This window comes from Herpailurus yagouaroundi, unplaced genomic scaffold, assembly GCF_014898765.1.
Source record: "Herpailurus yagouaroundi ecotype Mexico unplaced genomic scaffold, PumYag 161, whole genome shotgun sequence".
NCBI lineage: Eukaryota > Metazoa > Chordata > Mammalia > Carnivora > Felidae > Herpailurus > Herpailurus yagouaroundi.
The window spans coordinates 3291158-3311932 of NW_024412402.1; the positions used below are offsets into that span (position 1 = coordinate 3291158).

Below are 20775 nucleotides of genomic sequence, written 5' to 3' on the forward strand. Positions count from 1 at the left end.
GTTGTTTTTGACCATAAAACATAGGTCTAGGAACCCCAAAAGACTATGGAATAATTAGGAGTGGGGCAGGACTGGTAGCATCTTTAAACTGTACCATAGCCCTGTAGCTTGGTACTCTGGAAAGACATAAGGTTAACTGAGTAATTGGGAGGTCTAGATTCAAACCAATTTACTGAGTAACCAATTTATTCATCTGCAAAATGGAGGTAGTCACACTTGCTTAGCTGACATCATAATGGGCTCTGGATGATAGGATTTAAATAAACTCTGAAATCCACAGACAAGCAATCATGAGTCTTATAGTAACTACCACCAGTATTCAAAAAAAATTTTTTTTTTAAATGTTTATTCATTTTTGGAAGACAGAGAGACAAGAGCACGAGCAGGGGTGGGGCGGAGAGAGGGGTGGGGGGGGGGACACAGAATCTGAAGCAGGCTCCAGGCACTGAGCTGTCAGCACAGAGCCCGACGCGGGGCTGGAACTCAAGAACCGGAGATCATGACCTGAGCCAAAGTCGGACGCTCAACTGACTGAGCCACCCAGGTGCCCCCCCTCCCTTTAAAAAAATTTTTTTTTATGTTTATTCATTTTTGAAAGACAGAGACAGAGCACAAGCAGAGGGTAACTACCGCCATTATTATCATCAGCCTTATTCCTGTCCATTATCCTGCTTGTATTATCTTATCCCTCTTCTCCGCCCTCAACCCTCATTATTAAGCATCTTTACACCTTTCTTGGGGGATGAGCAGAAAGGAAGGATTGTGAAACATAAATCCATCTCCTGTTATCTGTGTTCCCAGAAAAAAATCCGTGAAGTGTGTCAGTCCCCTGGGACTGTGTGTCGGGCACTGAGCTCTGTAAAGAAAGAGACATCTGGAAGAGGTTCCCACACAACAAACTCCTGAGCAAGCCGCCAAATGCATCTTGCCTTTCCCCCTCTAATGGCTCCTTTCATTATGGTTCCCTGCACGTCCCAGTTTTAAACATACTTTTCTAGCAAAATAATCCCTCATTTAAATTATTTTAAGTAGTTTGTCAGGAGGCAGACCTCATTTTCCCACAGGTTAACATACTAGGCTCATGTGTTACAACTAAAAGTAAAGGATGCTGCTGATATTGCCATTAGCCCGTGTGATTTCATAACTGGCTTTTCTTAATGTTGAAAATTATGTGGGAATCTCCACTCCTACCTCTGAGAGGCCCAAGCAGCTGGGGGCCCCTGTCCATTGCATTCAAAGTCTTTGAGAGAAGGTATAGGGAGGGCAATTCTTTTCTTGCTTCAAAGCACAGTCCACCTTCTTGGAAGTTGCAAAGGAAGCAGGCAGGGACTCTCTTTATGAAGTAAATTATCCACTGGTGATGGGAATGATCTGTTTTCCGAGTTTGGGATACTGGGAAAACACCTACTCTCGTTATGCCCCTGCTGAGCTGGTGGCTTTGACTCCTCAGACCCAGAAGGGTCAAGACAGGTCTTTCACGTCACAGCTCATTATGCAGCTACCCAGTGGCCAAACCTGGGGGGCGACTGGACTGTGGTAACCCCAGAAGCTGGCCCACAAACGGAAACTACCATGTCTTTGGGGCTTAGCCTGACAGCACAAGGCTCTTTGTTATCCTCCAGAAGAAGCTTACAAAGTATAGAAGCCACCTAAGAAAGTCAATAGTCTGGTTTTCCACACCTCCTAAGTTTACAGAGGAGCCAAAAAACTCCAAATCAAAGATTCAAAACTAGGTCCTTGTCCCTACCTCGAGACGGGGCCTCCGGGGCCTATGAGGAGTCTGTCTAAGACATCTTGTAATTGAAAGACGGAGGAAATGAAGGCAGGGTAAAGGCAGGGGTTGAGGGGCTTGGTTTACGGGCCTCACCTGGCTACAGCATCATTAAACAGTGAGTCCAGAAAACAGAGGGTATTAAGGGAAGTGACAGGGTCCTTAAGGCTTCAAATCGGGAGTGGTCTGTGCTCCCTGTGTGGATCTGAGAGAGGAGAGTCGAGAGGTGGGGGGAGGCAGCAAAGATAAGCAGCAGCTGGGTGTCGTATTACAAAGCTGAAAGAAAGAAGTGGAGAAACCAAGAACGTGCAAAAGAAAGATCAGAGAGAGTTATTATTGTGCAATATGCCCATTGCAGACAGACAGGCGGCATTGGCCTTTCATCTTTCTTAGCCTCAGATTCCAAGAAAGCCTTTGCTGCAGCCTGGTCAGTCACACACAGGCACCGGCTGGGGAGAATGTCAAAGTCCTGGCAAATTCCACTCTGGACAAGACGGTCAACTTGGGAAACATCTGCGACTTTTTCAGGTGACTGACCTACTCTGTCCCCACCCTAGTTATCGGCTTCCCGAACTTAGCTCTCTTCTGTTGCCCCCACCCTCGAAACCGAGCACTGCAGACAGCTAAAAGGCGGTGGGAACACGGGTCTGCTGCCAGCACCACACACAGCAACCCGTGCGGGGCCCCCACCTGCCCACATACTTGGCAGGCACCGCCCTAACTCATGCCAACTTGAACCGAGTGAAAAGCGAAAACCCAATCCATCAAAGAGTCGTTCTGTCTACATGACACCAAACCAACCAGTTGTTTACATTGGTGCCACATGGCACCGAGGGCTGTTTTGACTGAAATCAGCCGCTCCGACATGCGGAGTCCACAGCCTGCATTGGCACCGTGTAGAGGGAAGGTAGAGCCCTGTGTAAGAGAACTCCTCGGACCCAGACTGAGTCAAACATCACCAACCTGGGTGCCGTCTCCGTACGCCCTGCTCTCGAAGGACCGAGCGCTGTTCTGTGCACTGCCACAATCCAGGTGTGTATGTGGCATTAGTTGTTGCCCTGAATGGAAAGTGTTGCGGGCGGTAAAAAGCTCAAGGACACCGTGCTGGGTTTGCAACCGAGAGAATTAGTAAACCAGAGCCCCCCAAAAAACACATCCTCAGCTAAGACAGGGTTTGGCATTTGAGAAATGCCTTAGGGAAACTAGCCTCTGGGTCACACCCTGGACTTGGCTTAACCCAGTTGTGGGTTCTCAGTGGACCTCAAATGTCACCTTCCCAGGGAGACAAATGCAGGGATGAATGTGGACCAGAGAAAGAGCACTGAGACATGCTCGCCCCTTCCTGACCGTGGAAAACTCTGCCAGATGTGGCCTCTCTGGGGATCATGTGAGGTTGGCCTGCCGATTTCTTAGATGACTTCAAATGGCTCTGATTTTAGGTAATAATCTTTGGACAAAAGCTAGAGAAAACAGAAGGAAAAATCAGACCACAAAATACCAAAGAGGACATCGGAATATTTCTCCCTCACCTGTACACGCATACGATGCTTTGAACTTTTGACTGTCTCACTCACCCCACTGCCAGTCATGCTCCAGCGCTCGATATCCACAAAGCTCTCTGCCTGCCTCCCACACTCCCTCCAACTTGTTACCTAAACTTGCCATCTGGGGGCCTTCTCTGATGTAAAATTTCACCTGCTGCTTCCATCTCTCTTCCCTGCTTGTTTTCTCCTTAGCACTTACCCTCAGGTAATACACGAAATATTTCCTTATTTGTCTTGTCTGCCTTCCACACTAGAATGTGAACTCCACAAGGGCCAGAGCTTTCCCCTTGTGCACGGCTTGCTCACTGCTGTACCCACCTGGGATAGCACCTGGCACACAGTGATTAATATGTGTTTGTTGAATGAGTTAGTAATTGTTTTCTGTCATTTAAGTAGAGCAGATAACTTTCATTAACAAATTAGGATACTGAGGCTGAGTGATTCTATGTTCCTGACCCCCAGCCTCTTGAAAGACAGAATAAAACATTTCCAATGACTAGGTTTTTGCCTCTTTCCCTCCCTGCGCTTCCTCAGGTGAGACCGCAAGGCTGGAAGGGACAGGAGTTGGGTATCCTCCCCACCCCCACCACAGAACGCTCCGTGGGCTAGAGTTGAATGTAACCATTTCCATTTGTTGGTTACTGCTGGCAAAATAGTTTTCCTTCAGGGCGGGCCTTGTGAAAAAGAACAGAATACTCTAGGCATATTTCAAAATGGCTGCTTTTCTCCTTGCTGGAAGCATGAAATTCCTTCCTTGATTCCTTCCTTCCTTCCTCCCTCCCTCCCTTTCCTTCCCTTCCTTCCCTCCCTTCCCTCCTTCCTTCCTTTTGAAAGAGCAAATTCCAGTAGATTCTTATTGTTTGACTGACAGAACACACAAAACCAGGCGGAGATGGGCCCAAGGAAATGATGGTCAGGTTTCATTGCTGTTTGCCCTTTGGTCCTTCATCTTCTAAGTATTTATTATATTTTCTTTTAAAGATATTAGCTATTTTAATCACAAATGCAATTCAAGTGAGAATAAATAAATGTGTTATCTTTTAACATCTGCCCCCCCCCATGTTCCTTTAAATAAAAAAAAAAAGAGGGGCGTCTGGGTGGCGCAGTCGGTTGAGCGTCCGACTTCAGCCAGGTCACGATCTCGCGGTCCGTGAGTTCGAGTCCCGCGTCGGGCTCTGGGCTGATGGCTCAGAGCCTGGAGCCTGTTTCCGATTCTGTGTCTCCCTCTCTCTCTGCCCCTCCCCCGTTCATGCTCTGTCTCTCTCTGTCCCAACAATAAATAAACGTTGAAAAAAAATAAAAAAAATAAAAAAAAAAGAGCTAAGTGTCTTTTCATAGCCTATTTGGCCATAGCTATCTCACCTATGGTTTAAAAACAGACTGTAACTTATCTTCTCAAATTCCTTCTTGAACTACCGTTCATTCTGTTACAGAAATCCTGGGAAGGAAAGTGTATTGATATTGTTGATAATTTCCAAAAGGTGACGATGGTAACGGGGCTGAAGGCAACTGAGAGGGGTCTTCAGCAAACTGAGGACCACTGGGAAATTGTGCAGAGGCAGACCTTGTCAACAAGGCAGCTCCTTCAATTAATGCTAGGAGAATGCCACCCATTGTGGCTGACCCAACCATGCCACTGGTCCATTTCTTGCTGCCAGCATGGCTCCGTTAAGGGACCCCTTGTGATGGAGTTTCAAGGATCTCTTTCCCCCTGACTTGAACCATGCTGCCGTCAATCATGGAAAATAAACCTCCGAAACTGCAAAGCTACCTCCCAACTGTGGAGCCCTGGTTCCAAAAGCTGTCAAACTGCCTTGCAGTCTGTGGTTTATTCCCACTGCAGAATTGCAAAAACCTTTTGACTGCTTGAATGGTATCATTCAATGGGCGCCTGTGGTACCCACTGTAAAGGCCCCACCACAACCATCCAGGGTGCCAAGGGCAAGGGCGTGTGTACTCTTCCACCTTGACTCCATCACTGCAAAAGATCCTTTTTCTGATCTTTACCATGAGAACTTGGTAAGGCTCCTGTCAGTAAAACTCACAGAAGTGTGGTGGTCTCCTAAGAATGGGCACCCTGGAACTTTTAACTCGCAAATTTGTCTTAGGCTGAGCCTCCAACAATATGTCAATTACAATTTTTCTTACTCAGTACTGGTTCCAGCAAAAGTTTCTACTTCTGGGGTGCCTCTGTTCTGGGGTGCCATCCCTCTCTGTATCTGCTTGCCTGTCTCTCTCAATTCGGGGGCAACAGTTTTACCTTCAATGTCCATTCTCTGATGGATCTGAGGAGACTTGTTGATTTTCTTTGTTCAGCCTTTTTGCTTGTTGTGAGGAAAACTTTCAACCTCCTTATAGGCCAGACCAGACTTTAAAAAAAAGTTGTTTTTGTTTTTTTTTTTTTTTTTTTTTCTATTGAGTTTTGAGAGTTTACATATTCTAGATCCTACTACTTTGTCAAATATGTGCCTTGCAAACATTTTCTTCCAGGGTAGAGCTTCACATCCTCTTCACATGTTCTTTCAGAGCAAAAGTTTTTAATTCTGTGGAGGTCCAGTTTGTTTTATTTTTATCAGGTCCAATGTTTTCCTTTTATAGATCATGCTTTTAATGTCAAATCTAAGAAGTTTATGCCTACATCTAGATCCTAAAGATCTTCACCTGTTATTTTTGCTAAAGGTTTTATGGTTTAAAATTGACATTTAACTCCACGATCCATTTTGAATTTTTTGTACAACATGTGAAATTTAGGTTGTTGTATTTTTTGCCTTTAGATGTCCAGATGCACCAGCACTGTTTGTAGAAAAGGCTACCTGATCTCTATTCCAGTTGACCATATTTGTGTAGGTCACTCTATTCCACTGACCTATTTGTCTTTCCCATACCATACTGTCTTGATTGCTGTAGTTTTACAGGAAGTCTTAATATTGGATAGAGAGATCCCTCTCACTTCATGATTGTCAAAATTGTTTTAGCTATTCTATGGCCCGTGCCTTTACACGTATTTTGTAAAGAATAAGTTTGTCTGTCTACAACAGTCCTTTCTGGGGTTTTGGCTGGGATTGCATTAAGCCTATGTATCAATTTGGGAAGAGATGACATTTTACTATGTTGACTCTTCCAGTCCATGCATCTCTCTCCATTTACTTAGGTCTTATTTCTTTCATCAGAATTTTGTCAACATTTTGTAATTTTCAGAATACATACCTAATGCATGTTTCATTAAATTTTTATTAAAGTTTTTAAGTTTATTGAGTGATTATAAATGGTATTATTTTTAACTTTAGTTTCTGCATATTTAAAGCATATACAAGTGTAAAGGATTTCTGTGTGTTGACCTTGTATCTTGTGACCCTGCTAAATTCAGTTATTACTTGTAGATTTTTTTTTTTCCGTAGATTCCTTTTCTATGTGGACAATCACATCATCTGCAAATAGTTTTATTTCTTCTTTTTCAATCTGGGTATCTTTATTTATTTATTTTTTTAAGGTTTATTGATTTATTTGGTGGGGGAGAAGAGAGAGAGAGTGTGTGAGGAGGAGAGAGAGGGAGAGAAAGAATCCCATGCAGGCTTTACATTGTCACGGCAGCTACCAACGCAAGGCTCAATCTCACAAACTGTGAGTCAATGATCTGAACCGAAATCAAGAGTCAGGATGTTTAACCAACAGAGTCACCCAGGTGCCCCAGGGTATCTTTTTAAATTTTTTCTTGCTCTATCCCAGTGGCTATACTTTCTAGTAGTATAAGAGTAGTAAGAACAGACATCCTTGCTTTGTTCCCAATCTTAGGAATAAGTTAAGTACTCTTCCATCATGAAGCATGATGATAGCTGTAGACTTTTTGTAGATGTTGAAATTTCCTTCTAATTTGTTGAATTTCAGAAATCACAAATGGGAGTCAAATTTTGTCAAATGTTTTTGTGTTAATTGATATATTGTGATTCTCCATCTTTAGCTTTTCATAGGTAACAATGACTGATTTTCAAATGTTAAATGATCCCGCATACTTGGAAAATAATTCTACGTGGTCATATCGCGTAATTCTTTTTATTTGCTGTTTTTGGTTTGTTAATATTTTTGTTTTTTGGCATTTAAGTTCATGAGAGACATTAATTGGCAATTTTGTTTTTGTACTGGCTTCGTTTGGTTTCCTTATCAGGGTAATACTGGCCTCATAAATGAATTGAAAGTGCTCCCTTCTATTTTCTGGAAAACATTGTATGTAAATTGGTGTTAATTTTTCTTTAAATGCTTGTTAGATTTCTCCAGTGAAACCATTTAGGCCTAGAGATTTTTCTTTATTAGCTTGTGTGTATGTATTATTATTTTCAGGTGTTTTTAAATTGTGAATTCAACTTACTTAATGGTTATAGGAATGGTCAGGTTTTTTTTTTTTTTTATCTTGGTTGAAGCTTGGTAATTTGTGTTTTTTGAGGAATTTTCCCATCTCTTTTAAATTGTCAAATTTATGAATGTAAAAATTACTCAGAGTATTCTTTTATTATCCTCTTAATACTGTAGGATCTATGATGATAACCTGTTTTTGTTCTGATAGTGGTGATTTATGTTTTTTTTTCAATTTTTTTCCCATCAGTCTCAGTAGAGGTTTATATACTTTATTTATTTATTTTTAATGTTTATTTACTTTTGAGAGAGACAGAGTGCAAGCAGGGGAGGGGCAGAGAGAGAGGGAGACAGAATCCAAAGCAGGTTCTAGGCTCTGAACTATCAGCACAGAGCCCTAGGTGGGGCTTGAACTCACCACCTGTGAGATCATGACCTGAGCTGAAGTCGGACGCTTAACCGACTGAGCCACCCAGGTGCCCCTATACTTTATTTTTTAAATGAACTTGTTGTTTTCATTTTCTCTATTGTTTTCCTATATTCAATTTTATAGGTTTCTATTCTAATCCTTCTCACTTCCTTTCTTCTGCTTGCTCTTCTTTTTCTAGTTTCTTGAAAAAGTTAGCTTATTGATTTAAGATCTTTCCTTTTATGATGTAAGCATTCAATGTTATACATTTTCCTCAACACTGTTAGCAGTATCCCACGTATTTTAACAGGTATTTTCATTTAGTTGTACGATTTAGAAAAATTTCCTTTAAAATGTTCTCTTTGACCAATAAATTATTTAGATGTGTGTTTTTTGGCTTCCAAGTGTTTGAAGATTTTCCTGTTATCTTTGTTATCGATTTCTAGTTTGACTGCATTGTGCTCAGAAAACATATGCAACATAATTTTAATTCTTTTATTTTTAAAAAAAAATTTTTTTTTTCAACGTTTATTTATTTTTGGGACAGAGAGAGACAGAGCATGAACGGGCGAGGGGCAGAGAGAGAGGGAGACACAGAATCGGAAACAGGCTCCAGGCTCTGAGCCATCAGCCCAGAGCCCGACGCGGGGCTCGAACTCACGCACCGCGAGATCGTGACCTGGCTGAAGTCGGACGCTTAACCGACTGCGCCACCCAGGCGCCCCAATTTTAATTCTTTTAAAATGTTAATGTTTTATGGTTCAGGCCATGGTCTGTTCTGATTTATGTTCCATGGGCAATTGAAGAGAATGTGTATCTTGCTATCTTTGGGTGAAATGTCCTATAATTGCCAATATTAAGCTTTCAGTTTATGGCATTCATGAGTTTTATATCATTGGTGGTGTTCTGTCTAGTTGCTTTATCAACTAGTGAGAGAGGAGCATTAAAGTCTTCAACTGTAATTGTGGTTTTGTTTATTTGTTTTCAGTTTTGTCAGTTTTTGTTTTACATATTTTGAAGCTTTGTTGTTTGTGCATACACATTTTAGGCCTGTGATGTCTTCTTGGCGGACTGAGTCCTTTATTGTTATAGAATGTCCCTGTCGCTGGCAATTTTCTCTGCTCTCAAGTCCACCTTATCCAATTTTAATACTTTTGATCAATGTTTCTTTTGATCAATGTTCGCATGGTATATCTTTTTTATCCTTTTACTTTCAACCTACATAGGTCATTAAATTTGAAGTAAATTTCCTGTAGATAGGATATAGTTAGTTTTTTGTTTTGTTTTAAATCCACTCTGTCAATCTTTGTCTTTTGATTAGTCTATGTAGATCATTTGTGATTAAGGCAATTCTTGATATGTTAGACCTAAAGTATGCCATTTTATTTGTTTTCTTTTCTTTTTTTCTTTTTACTCTGTTTCTTGTTCCTCTCTTTTTATTTACCTTACTGTGGGTTAACCATTTTTTTTTAGGATTCCACCATGATTTACTTACAGTGTTTTAGAGAGATAGACTCTCCAAATATATAGTTTCTATAGTTGCTCTAAGTATTAAAATATACATATATATCATATCTTATTTCACTAGTATCAACATTCTACCACTTCGAGGGAAATATGAGAACTCCATTTCCATTTAGCTCTCTTTATTTTTCCCACTTTTATTTATTTTTAAAAAAAAATTTTTTTTTTCAACGTTTATTTATTTTTGGGACAGAGAGAGACAGAGCATGAACGGGGGAGGGGCAGAGAGAGAGGAAGACACAGAATCGGAAACAGGCTCCAGGCTCCGAGCCATCAGCCCAGAGCCTGACGCGGGGCTTGAACTCACGGACCGCGAGATCGTGACCTGGCTGAAGTTGGACACTTAACTGACTGCGCCACCCAGGCGCCACTATTTTTCCCACTTTTAAATATCATTGTCTTGAGTATCTTTTTTTTTTTAATAAAGTTTACTTATTTTGAGAGAGTGCATGTGCACGCAAGTGGGGGAGGGGCAAAGAGACAGGGAGAGAGAATCCCAAAGCAGGTTCTGCTCTGTCAGCAGAGCCCAACATGGGATCTGACCTGAGCTGAAATGAAGAGTGAGATGCTTAACCAACTGAGCCACCCATGTGCCCCTGTCCTGAGTATCAAATGATGCTACAATTTTTGTTTCAAGCACTAAATATGATTTATAAAAGTCATGAGACTAGTCTATCAAGTACTCTCACTTCTGCTGTCTGTTGTCCTTTTTTCCTTCCTACTGCTCCCAATTTCCTCTTTTTATTACTTTTTGTTTAAAGAACTTGCTTTAGCCAATCTTTAATGGGTATACCGGTTAGTGATAAATTCTTAAGTTTCCTTTCATCTGAGAATGTCCTTATTTACCCTTAATTCATGAAAGACAGTTTCACTGCATATGAAATTCTGGGTTGACAGTTCTTTTCTTTCAACACTTGAAAATTCATGTGCCACTTTCTTTTGGTCTTTGTGGTTTCAAATGATTAATCTGAAAATTAGTGTTCCCTTATAGGTAAGATGTCATTTCTGTCTGCTTTCAAGACCTTTTTTTGTCTTTAGTTTCTAAACATTTAATTAAGACATATAGTTTTGCTTTATCTAGTTTGGGTCTTATTCAGCTTCTGGAATGTGCAGATTGGTCTTTCACCAAATTTGGGCTGTTGTCAGTCACCATTTCCCTGAATGACTGTTTCAGCCTTTTGGAGTTCTTTTTGGAACTCCAAAGATACAAATGTTGGATGTTTTGGATGTTATTACTCACAGGTCCTGGCCTATATTCAGGAGTTGTGGGTCCAAGGGCCACTTAATTTTTAGACTCTCTGGTGTCATTGTGGTCTGTTCTCAGCCAGAGAAGCCTCTTAGTCCCACAGGCCTTAGATTCCCCTGGCTTGGTGCTTTTCATGGTAGAGGCCTCCTGACCATGCCTTCTGGCTGTCTTGGTGTCTGGGCTGGGGGAGGGGAGTCTTATGCCTGCTGGGCATCAGTTTTTCTTTTTTAAAGTTTACTTATCTATTTTGAGAAAAGGAGAGCTAGTGAGCTGGGAAGGGGCAGAGGGAGAGAGAGAGAGAGAGAGAGAGAGAGAGAGAGAGAGAGAGAGATGTTTCCCAGGCCGAGCTGCCTGTTCTGACTGGGTTCCTCTTTCTGTTGTTGCCTGGCCATTCTGGTATCTTCCAGTGGGGAAGAGGGATTTCAGGCCTAGTAGGAAAGGATAACTCTCGCCACGGCCACTTATTAGCAGGGCATTCATCTATTCCACTTGCAGGTGGTGTCTGGCTTACCTGAAGGTGTCAGAGGGACTCTGGATTGATCACGGGGGAAATGCACACATCTGGGCTGTCTTCTGTTGCCAGGCTGAGAAAGGTAGGCTTTGGTCGCCTTTTTCTATGGGGTAAGGGGATGTAAAATGCTCAATTACTGTGCTGTTTCTCTAGCCCTAGGTTTCTGAACCAATTCACCTTCCCCTTACCACCATTTAGAGTTCTCCTTTGGTAGTCTTTTGTATTATTTCCAGGGTTGGTGGTTGTATTTAGTGGGGAGAAGTAGGGAGACACAAGTCGACACCATTTTCTCTGGAACAAATTTTCAGCTCAATAATTTTTACATTTGTCATAGTTTTCTGAATTAGTCCCAATACTGGGTTATTATTTTTTTATATTAGATATATCTAGCTGTTTCCTTAACTTTAAATAGAGTTTGGATTGGTCCTCATGCCTATAACTTTTGTCTGCTTTATTACAGAAGAAGTTTTTCTTTTTTAAAGTTTACTTATCTATTTTGAGAAAAGGAGAGCTAGCAAGCTGGGAAGGGGCAGAGAATGAATCCCAAGCAGGCTTCGTGCTGTAAGTACAGAGCCTGATGTGGGCCTCTCTCTCACAAACTATGAGATCATGACCTGAGCCGAAATCAAGAATTGGACGCCCAACAGACCGAGCCACCCAGATGCCCCTAGTGTGGAAGAAGCTTTATTACCATCCCAATTTTAAGGTGAAAAGGTGAGAAAAAAGAGCCCACAGTCAGATTGATGCTCTAGCTGAATGTACCCACCATACAGGACTACTGTGAGCCTTAAATGAAACAATACATAGGATGTATTGATTATCAGTTGCATGCAGGCAACAGTAAGTGCCCAGTGAATATTACTATTAGCTTTCTTCTACACAGTCTAATTTCTTCCTTAGTTGTTTAAAGTTCCTGAGGACTGAAACAATTTTTTTTCACTTTGTATCTCTAGGGACTAGAAGAGTACCTGGTAATAACAATTAAACTACCTGAATAGCATTAAATCATTTATGACACCCTCCACTCCCTGCAAGCCTTACTCGTCCCCCTTTTCCAATTTTCTCTGAACTCCTTGTGACTTCAGTTTCTTGCTTTAATTAATGAGCTCATCCACAGCTTTCCTCCTCCTCTCTCCATTTACTGTACCTTCAATAAGTTAGCTTCTCTGTATGCACGTATTTTGATGATTCTGCTTCTCAGTCATCTCATTTTTTTTTTTAATTTAAATTCAAGTTAGTTAACATATAGTGGAATGTTGGTTTCAGGAGAATTTAATGATTCATCACTTACATATAACACCCGCTCATCCCAACAAGTGCCCTCTTTAATGCCCATCACCCACTTATCCCATCCACCCCACCCAACACCCCTCCAGCAACCCTCAGTGTGTTCTCTGTGTTTAAGAGTCTCTTATGGTTTGCCTCCCTCTCTGTTTTTATCTTCTTTTATTTTTCAGTCATCTCATTCTTGAACAGAGATATAAAATGTTTCTTTTCATCCTGAAAATTTTAGGCGGTAGCAATCACAGCCCCTGTGACCTGGCAGAGTATTTCTTTATACCATCCATGTTACTTGCTCAGAAATGGGTCTATTTCATAAGTTCAGGTTTTTGGCCAATGTATTCACTCTTCAAAGCAGATCAAGAAGCTGCCAGAAGTTCTGAATTTGATTCCAAGTTACTGTGATTTAGAATCAAGCCTATACGTAAATAATATTTAAATCCCTTCCTTCGTGTCTGCACCTTAATACTGCCATGTGAAATAAAATCAAACTCCAGAAAATGTATTTACTTTGCCCTCACAAATTAAATAGGCTGGAAAAAGACCCTGAATTATCTACATACATATGTACGCTCTAGTGAACACACGCTCTATGAAGTTAGGGACAATATGCGTCTAATACCTCCCTCTGTACATGTCTCTTTGAGACTTCACAACACAATTTTCCAAATTGCACACCTTCTGCCAATTCTACCATACATCTGACATTATGCAGACTGGAAACTCAAGGAGCTCACTGTATTTTAAAAACCCCACAAACAATAAAGATGAAGGATTTATACTCACAGGTGGCTCAGAAAATGAGTAGGACTCATACTTGGGGTAGACAGCACAGAACTCAAGAGAACTCTTCCTTTCAGCAGGAAACTTAGCTTATGAGATATCCTGATAACCAGAATAGATATTAAAGAAAGTTAACATCTTACCTAACTTTATTGTTCCATTTTTTCTTTGTATGGATCTATGCAGTTTACAAAGACTTCCTCTCAAGCCATTAAAACATGACAAGGTAGGAAAATATCAGTAAAACACTTACTACCATAATTATGATTAAGATACATAATATTCTTAAGAGTTTCTTTTCAACAGACAGAATATGCCAGTAGTTCAAGGATACATTAGATCCTTTCAAATTCAATGTCATGCCATGAAAAGTAGAAAAACACAACGTGAGATAATTCCTTGAATCCAGTGTTTTCAGTCGACTGAACTCTTTTTTAAAAGCAAAATTATCTGTATTTCTGTAAAATTTAGAGAGAAATTAACATCATTGTCTCTGTACACCACCCAGATGTAATCAGTGCCATTTCCAACTGTGGAGTTGGTAGGTAGTCTTCAGGGTTCCATTAGGGCAAATCACTTTTTCTGGACTAAGGTAGCTTATATTTTTGAATCTCTTTGAAATGGTGGCTGAACTTGCACAGAGTGAACCCCAATGAATTCTGAGAAGGGAAACATACAGCAGTCATGAGAGACCGGTAACATTTAGTAAGTTTACATGACTTTATAAGTTCTGATGTCTTGGGGTACCTGAATCCAGACATCTTGGATCGTCTGGATGTGTCTGGGGTCAACTGGGTACTCGGGGCAGAATGGTTCAAACTTGGGTAAGAAGATCTACAATCGATCGAATTGAATTAATGGTTCTTTTGATATGAGAACATAGACCATATCTGATTCCAGGAGCAAAATGAAAACACAATCTCTAAGAAAATGATGATGATGTGTCTAAAGCAGGACTTTTTGGTAAATGATAAGATTAGGAAAACATAAAAGAAAAAAAAAACACCCTCTTTTTCTAGAAAGACTGACCATAGTCTATGACTAAAAGTTCAAAGTTCCAATTCAATATTAAGTACATTTTATAAAATTTCCAAGCTTAAGCAGAAATTGGGTTCATTAACAATTCTACAAAGGGCAATATTGCTCTGGAGGGACTGTTAACTCTACAGCATGTATATTTTTTATTATTTAATAGACAGCATGGACTTCATACATATCCATTATCAGTGCCTTGAAAACCAAACAACTTTAAAAGTTAGCAGCAGTTTCTGCAAGTACAAAAATACACATTTATTACATTACATATGGTAGTAAAATCTGTCAAGATATATTATACAAACTCAGAGCATTTTAGATAAAGCATCAGTCTAATATATTATAGATTGACAGAGTATAATAAAATGACATGTAGTCTGTCTTCAAATCATACAATATAATACTTTACAGCAATATTAACAAACTATTCACATGAAATATTACAGGAGTATCTAAGGGAACACAGCGAATAGGAATAGTTATTGAAAACCTCAGCATCTATTTTCTTCTATGCTTCAAATTGGGTGGATAATTTTCTACCCACCCATATGAAAGAAAAAAGGACAGAACTATGATTTTGTAAGTGGAGAAACAATTTCTTCCAGAAAGACACTCCAAGCTGTAAGAATGTCAGTCACATCTTGCAGTTCCAACAGTAGTAAGCCCTAAGGGTAAGGGAAATGAATCCCTACTGCCTTTAGATATTATACCACAAAAGATGCATATGGACACTCAGGAGTCTAAATACAGGAGTGGCTGTTTATAAGGTACAATCTACTTCACATCTGTGACTGAGATGGCCAGTGTCATGAAGGAGCTCTTTGGAAACAGAGTTCTGAAAGTTAATTACAATGCTTAGGGCCAACAGGGGCCATGTCCCACAGAGGTAGGCAGCACTTACAGCTAATACTGAAAGGACTTCTACTTTACAGAAAACATTATTATTTTTTTTCTATAACTGAAAAAGGAAACCTTTAGGACAACAGGGAAAGAACATTTGACATGAAAGTTTCCTAGTGGCTAAGAAAAATAATTGGGGATAAGGTAGTTTGTGGGAGAAAGGTCCATCTGATGGTGAATTAAAGAGACTAAATGGGTTCTAAGCAACTTCTTGTAAGTAGCTAAAATGAAGGGAGATGCACATCCATTCCTGATTCTATCCTTTCACACTGGCTGGGAGGCCTAAGAATCCGTGGAGATAATCCAGGAGATGTACAGGTATGACCTTTAAGGTCAGAGAGGGGAGAAGCATTGATGATGTGAGATAAACTAATGGGATGTAAACCATGAATACTCTGGGACAAAAGTATATAAAACTTGTGGAGGTAAGAAAATCCAAAGCCAATGACTGTCTGAGAGGAAGGCCTGACTGCTACTTTGGTGGGGATTCCATTCTGTGACTCTTTGTAAACTGCCAACTTTAAAACCGCTCTCTCAACTGCCAGTGGCCGTCAGAAAGGGGATGATTTATCAGTAATTGTTTCTGGCTGATAATCGAAGAGGCAGGGCTGTGGAAAAACACTACCCAGCACAGCAAAGAGGAGCCTCCATTGAGTGCATGCTGGCAGCAGCTTCGTGTGGCCCTCTTTGCCTCACTAGGACAGCGGATGAGGTCAGGAGGTCGCCTCCTAATAGGAAAAGTTGCATTTCTGGAGAATGTTCCTAGCACTGGCATCTTTAAAAGGGACCCTGAAACAAGCAACCATTTCCTTCTTCCTCCTCACAGGAAGGAAGAACAGTGGAACACCAACAGAAAAACCAACCAACCAACACAACCAACAAATAAACTATCATACTCATGGCTCTTGGATATTCTAGTTTATTCCATTCTAGCCGCATCAATGGGCTGACTCCTGGAATCTTCCTGTGATGGCACGTGACTAGAGAATGTCACAGAAATGGCTAGTGGCTTGGATTCAGGGAAACGTTTCACATGATTTCCTTCATTACTGGACATACTTTCTTTTTTTTAATACTTTGATTAGTGGCCTTTTCTTGCTTAGTTATTAAACATATTCCACGGAACACGGACGTTTCTGTGCACCCTCCCCGTTTCCACAGTCCTTATTCTTCACTTATGATATCCTGGCCTCAGGATATGAATCTCACTCAACATGTAGGCCATATTCTCCATACAGAAGATGTTTTCTCTGGCCCCCTGCTAGTTATCTCTAAAAACACATGATAGGACCAATCCCATGCTCTAATAAGGAAAAGCCTCCCAAACAGGAGCTGAAATTTGTTAGTCTAAACTTTTTGCCAAATAGTCTCAGTAAAGAGAATTCTTTTGTTGTCCTAAGTGTTAGCAATGATTATCCTTATGCTACCCATCCCACGTATTTTATACAAAGGGGTCATAGTACTCTTGTCTTTATGTCATTATTAGCCCAGTTTCTGCTCTTGTACACAACACGTTCTTACTATGGTTAAACGTCTTTGGTTAAATGCTGGTCCCCAATATCACAAACCACTGTAGGCCCCGAGTCTGGGCTGGGTGCATCGTCCACAGTCAAAGAGCTGGGTGAGGATCTCTTACACGGCAGAGTACCAGGAGAGCGCTGCTCACTGCTCTCTCCTTCCTTGTGTGACTTCACACAAAGCTTGAGTCCATCCTCCACCAGGCTGAATGGAGAGCTACAGTGCTTCTCTGAGTCCTGGCTGGGGTACGAGCTATACCACTGGGCTGTCTGCACAGCTCCAAGTCCTTCCGTTGCCCTTTGGGGCATGTCTTCCTGTGTCTCTTGCAGTGGGCTGGCTTCTGAAATACCAGAAGCATAGGGAGGTGGCTCCATGGGTCCTTTTAGAGAACTTACTTTCTTTTCCTCTGGTCTGGACGCCCTTGCCTTCTTTTTGAGGGACCAGTTTTTCAAACTGGCCACACCATTTCTCAACCATGTGCTTGGGTGAAGAGTTACAGAATGTATTTGTGAGTGCCACTCTACAACATCCTTTTTTGTATACGCCAGGCGGCTGCTGGCCTGCCCTGATGAGGGACCAGGAGTTGCAGAAATGAGGCTGGAATTGCTAAAATCAGAAGCAAGCTCTTCCTGTTTTCTTGGAGCTTGAAAAGTGCAATCTATTGGAGAGGAAGTTTCAGTGGGGGTAAACACAGAGTGTTCTGAAATCTGAGAAAAAGCGCTGTCTTGGGAGCTCACTGACGAGCCAGAGGGGGAAGTGCCTGGGGAGGACAAGCTGGAGTAGCTGGTCCGCGGGCAAACATTTAGTCTTGGGGGTAAGCCCTTCTCGGTGTTCCTGTTTGTGCTACTGCTCTTGCCCACCTCAATCCCCATCACCAAACTCTGGTTAATGAGCTTTTGCCCCTCCATTTGCAAAGACTTGTGCCGCTCCAGATAAGCTTCCTCTCCGTGCAGGAGACCGGCTCCGCAGCTGGTTTTATGCTGTTTCTTCGAATAAATTCCCCTGAGATAGGTCAGTTTGCAGTGCTGGTCATCCATGCTGGGCTCCGAGCAGCGCCGGTGCCTCCGCGAGCTCTTGAGGGCATCCGATGTGTGTGTCGGGGAGTATCCAGATGTGTCTGTGCCGAAGGGCTGGCTCCCGGGATGGTCCTGAGACATGTGACTGTAAGATGCCACAGAAATGGCCACTGGCTTGGATTTAGAAAAGAGTTTCACATGATTTCCTTCATTACCAGACAAGCTTTTCTTCTTAACATTTTTATTAGTGGCGTTTTTCTTGGTATCAGTGCCTGCGACTAAACTCTGTTTAAAACATGTCTTACCCTCTTCCTGGAGGGGTTGATGCTGCTTCAGATAATCCTCATCTTTTCGAGAGAGAATTGCATCACAGCTGGACTTGCGTAGCTTTTTCTGATAAAATTCCCTGAGATACGAAAGCTTAGAATCTAGATAATCGATGCTGGGCTCTGAGGAGCGTCGGTGTCGCCTCAGGCTTTTTGGAACCCCTGCGGCAGCTGTGGACAGGTAGCCAGGAGTGCTCAGGCCCGACGGGGCCCGGGCCTGATCCCGCAGTGGGACCTTTGCATACACTCCCGTGAGGTCTACCAGCTTGGGTTCAAGAGGCCGTTCCATTTGAATGTCTTCATCTTTAGAACGGTCTAAGTCAAAGTCGCTCAGGGTTAAGAGGCCTTCCACCTCAGGCTGGTCGAGGTCATAGTCACTGAGGGTTAACACAGAGTCCATGCTTCTGCTACCCTGACCAAGTTTCTTCACCAAGTCACTACAAGGAGCATCGACATCCTCATTTAGCTCATTTTCCAAGCTGTCATAGGAGGAGTCGTTCAGTTGGAAGCAAGAGATATCTGTCAAAAAAATCAAACTATAATTAACATTTTTACGTACCGAAATTGCATGCTGTGTTAAAAAAAGAAAAAAAAAATCTATGTTAATTTAATTCTCCTTTCATATAGATTGTTCATATTCGTACTCTCAAGAAAGAAAGGAACTTTCACTGTCTTCCCAGAATTAAAAAAAAAATGTTGCATTATACTAAATTTAACTCCGTTCCTGAAGAAATAGGCTTTCTTAATTAAGATTTCCTCAAAGCAATGAGGACATGTTGTAATACCAAGAAATGGCAAAAAAGACAAAGGAATTCATGCCGGGTGTATCCAGGTTCAGGAGCTGCTTGCTGGTGAGTGCACACGATTTAGTCTCAGAGAAACCTTACTAAGCAAAACTCTTTACCATTCACTACTTTATCTAACCTTCACAACAACCATAGAGGTTACATACTATGGTTACCTATATTTATAGTTGAAAATATTCATGTGCAGTGGCCTAGAATAACTGGTCAAAGATAACCTAACTAGTAATTCTGGAAGGTTGAATGGTTTCAAAATCGCCCCAGTCCCACAGTGCTGGTCGTTTCTAAACTGCTGCTTGGCTGGAGTGTCTCTGGGCCGCTCGGAGGAAGGAGGGGGAAGAAGAGCAGGCCTGCCTCTCCCTGCTGGGCTTCTCATGCCAGTTTCAGCCACAGCAGTGGTACTGCAGACATTAGGGACCTTTGTAAAGATTTTTTAAAAGGGCAGAAACATACCAGATGATGCTTCTCAAAGTTTTGGACCTCATCTTACACCATTGCTTAACCCCACCAGTGGTAACACTCAGGTGGTCCAGGGAGGAGCAGGGGCCTCCTTCCCTGAGCTGTGGCCCCCAAGACAGCCACGGCCCCGGCAAACAATGTTCCAAGCGCTCACAGTACCTGACGTATTCTCTTGAGCATCACACCTCACTGAAACCTCTCCTAAGAGGGAAGTGATTTCTTCTCCGAATATCCTACAGCAATTTTCAATCAGAAATTGGATAAGCAGGGAAACCTGCATGAAAAAGGACAAAAACAAAGTGCTGCTTTTCATATATAGCACATCTACTAGTCACATTTCACATATATATCCTGATTTTGCCAAAAATGAAAAAGAATCCTGAGAAAAATTCATGTCTCCTTTAAAAGTATACAGAACAGTTCCCCCTAAAAGGCAATGATACTTACAAGACTAGTTTGGACATAGAAATTATTTTTAATTGGTGGACTGAAGTCACCTGTTGCCTTAGCTCAGTGCTAACATATTTATACTAATGCTCGGTCTTTAAAATTAGGGTAACTTAAAGCATTCTTCATAGGGCATTTGGGGTGAAGCAATAAACTTCATTAAAATTCATGAAGTATCATTATTAAAGACTTATGAAATGTATTTCCTATGTAAAAGGCAGTTGTCAGAAGTGTGGGAATTATGCATCCTCTGTGGGTTTCTTGTAAAGTAGAGAGACAGCTAGAGAACCCTTGCATTCTGCCTCACTAGTCTCTACCTAGGCATTTCCCTCCCTTAGGCTCCCTGGAGGAGCTTGGGGAAGAGGTAAGATTTTACTGGAGAGCTTTGCACCTCCACTGGGATGTACTGGAACCTTTCCTTAGCTTCCTTGCCCCAAGAGACAAGGCAAAGGACCAGGCAGAATGTTGGGAGCAACGGGAATCAATATCCCTAAGCCCCATGTTAACTACCAGGTGCTAGAGGAGTATGATTTCAGATACTTGAACTAGGTAGTATCACTACCTCCATTTTTTAGATGAGGAAACTGGATCAATGTAATTAATTTCACCCGAGATTGTACATCTGGCAAGTGGTGGGGCTGAGGAATGAATCTTGGCTTATCTAAGTCCAAAGTCCTTTTTTCTATACTAAAATATATCAATTGCTTTCTTATGACTCTAAGGGTGAAGTCGGTCATGGCGTTTTTGCCTCCTTAAAGGGAAAAGAGAAGTAACCCAACTGCTATCACTTTTTTGCTTAAGAGATCACATTTCTATAATCTGCCAGGATAGGTAGGTAGGCATAAAACATAGGTA

General features: G+C 41.6%; 1 protein-coding gene and 1 pseudogene across 5 annotated transcripts in view; both read right to left on the reverse strand.

Moving 5' to 3' along the window:
- Positions 1 to 4629: 4629 nt before the first annotated feature.
- Positions 4630 to 5784, reverse strand: LOC121035238 (mitochondrial import inner membrane translocase subunit Tim17-A-like; annotated as a pseudogene).
- A 7763-nt stretch (positions 5785 to 13547) lies between these two features.
- The window catches only part of ARHGAP20 (Rho GTPase activating protein 20), a 130311-nt gene continuing 123083 nt past the window's right edge, over positions 13548 to 20775 (reverse strand). For all 5 annotated transcript variants that reach the window (XM_040482927.1, XM_040482925.1, XM_040482924.1 and 2 more), the window contains 2 exons: positions 19633 to 19747; positions 13548 to 18730 (listed from right to left, as the gene is read on the reverse strand). In XM_040482927.1, the coding sequence (XP_040338861.1) occupies positions 16878 to 18730; positions 19633 to 19747 (1968 nt within the window). In that variant the 3' untranslated portion in view covers positions 13548 to 16877. The remainder of the gene's footprint in view (positions 18731 to 19632; positions 19748 to 20775) is intronic.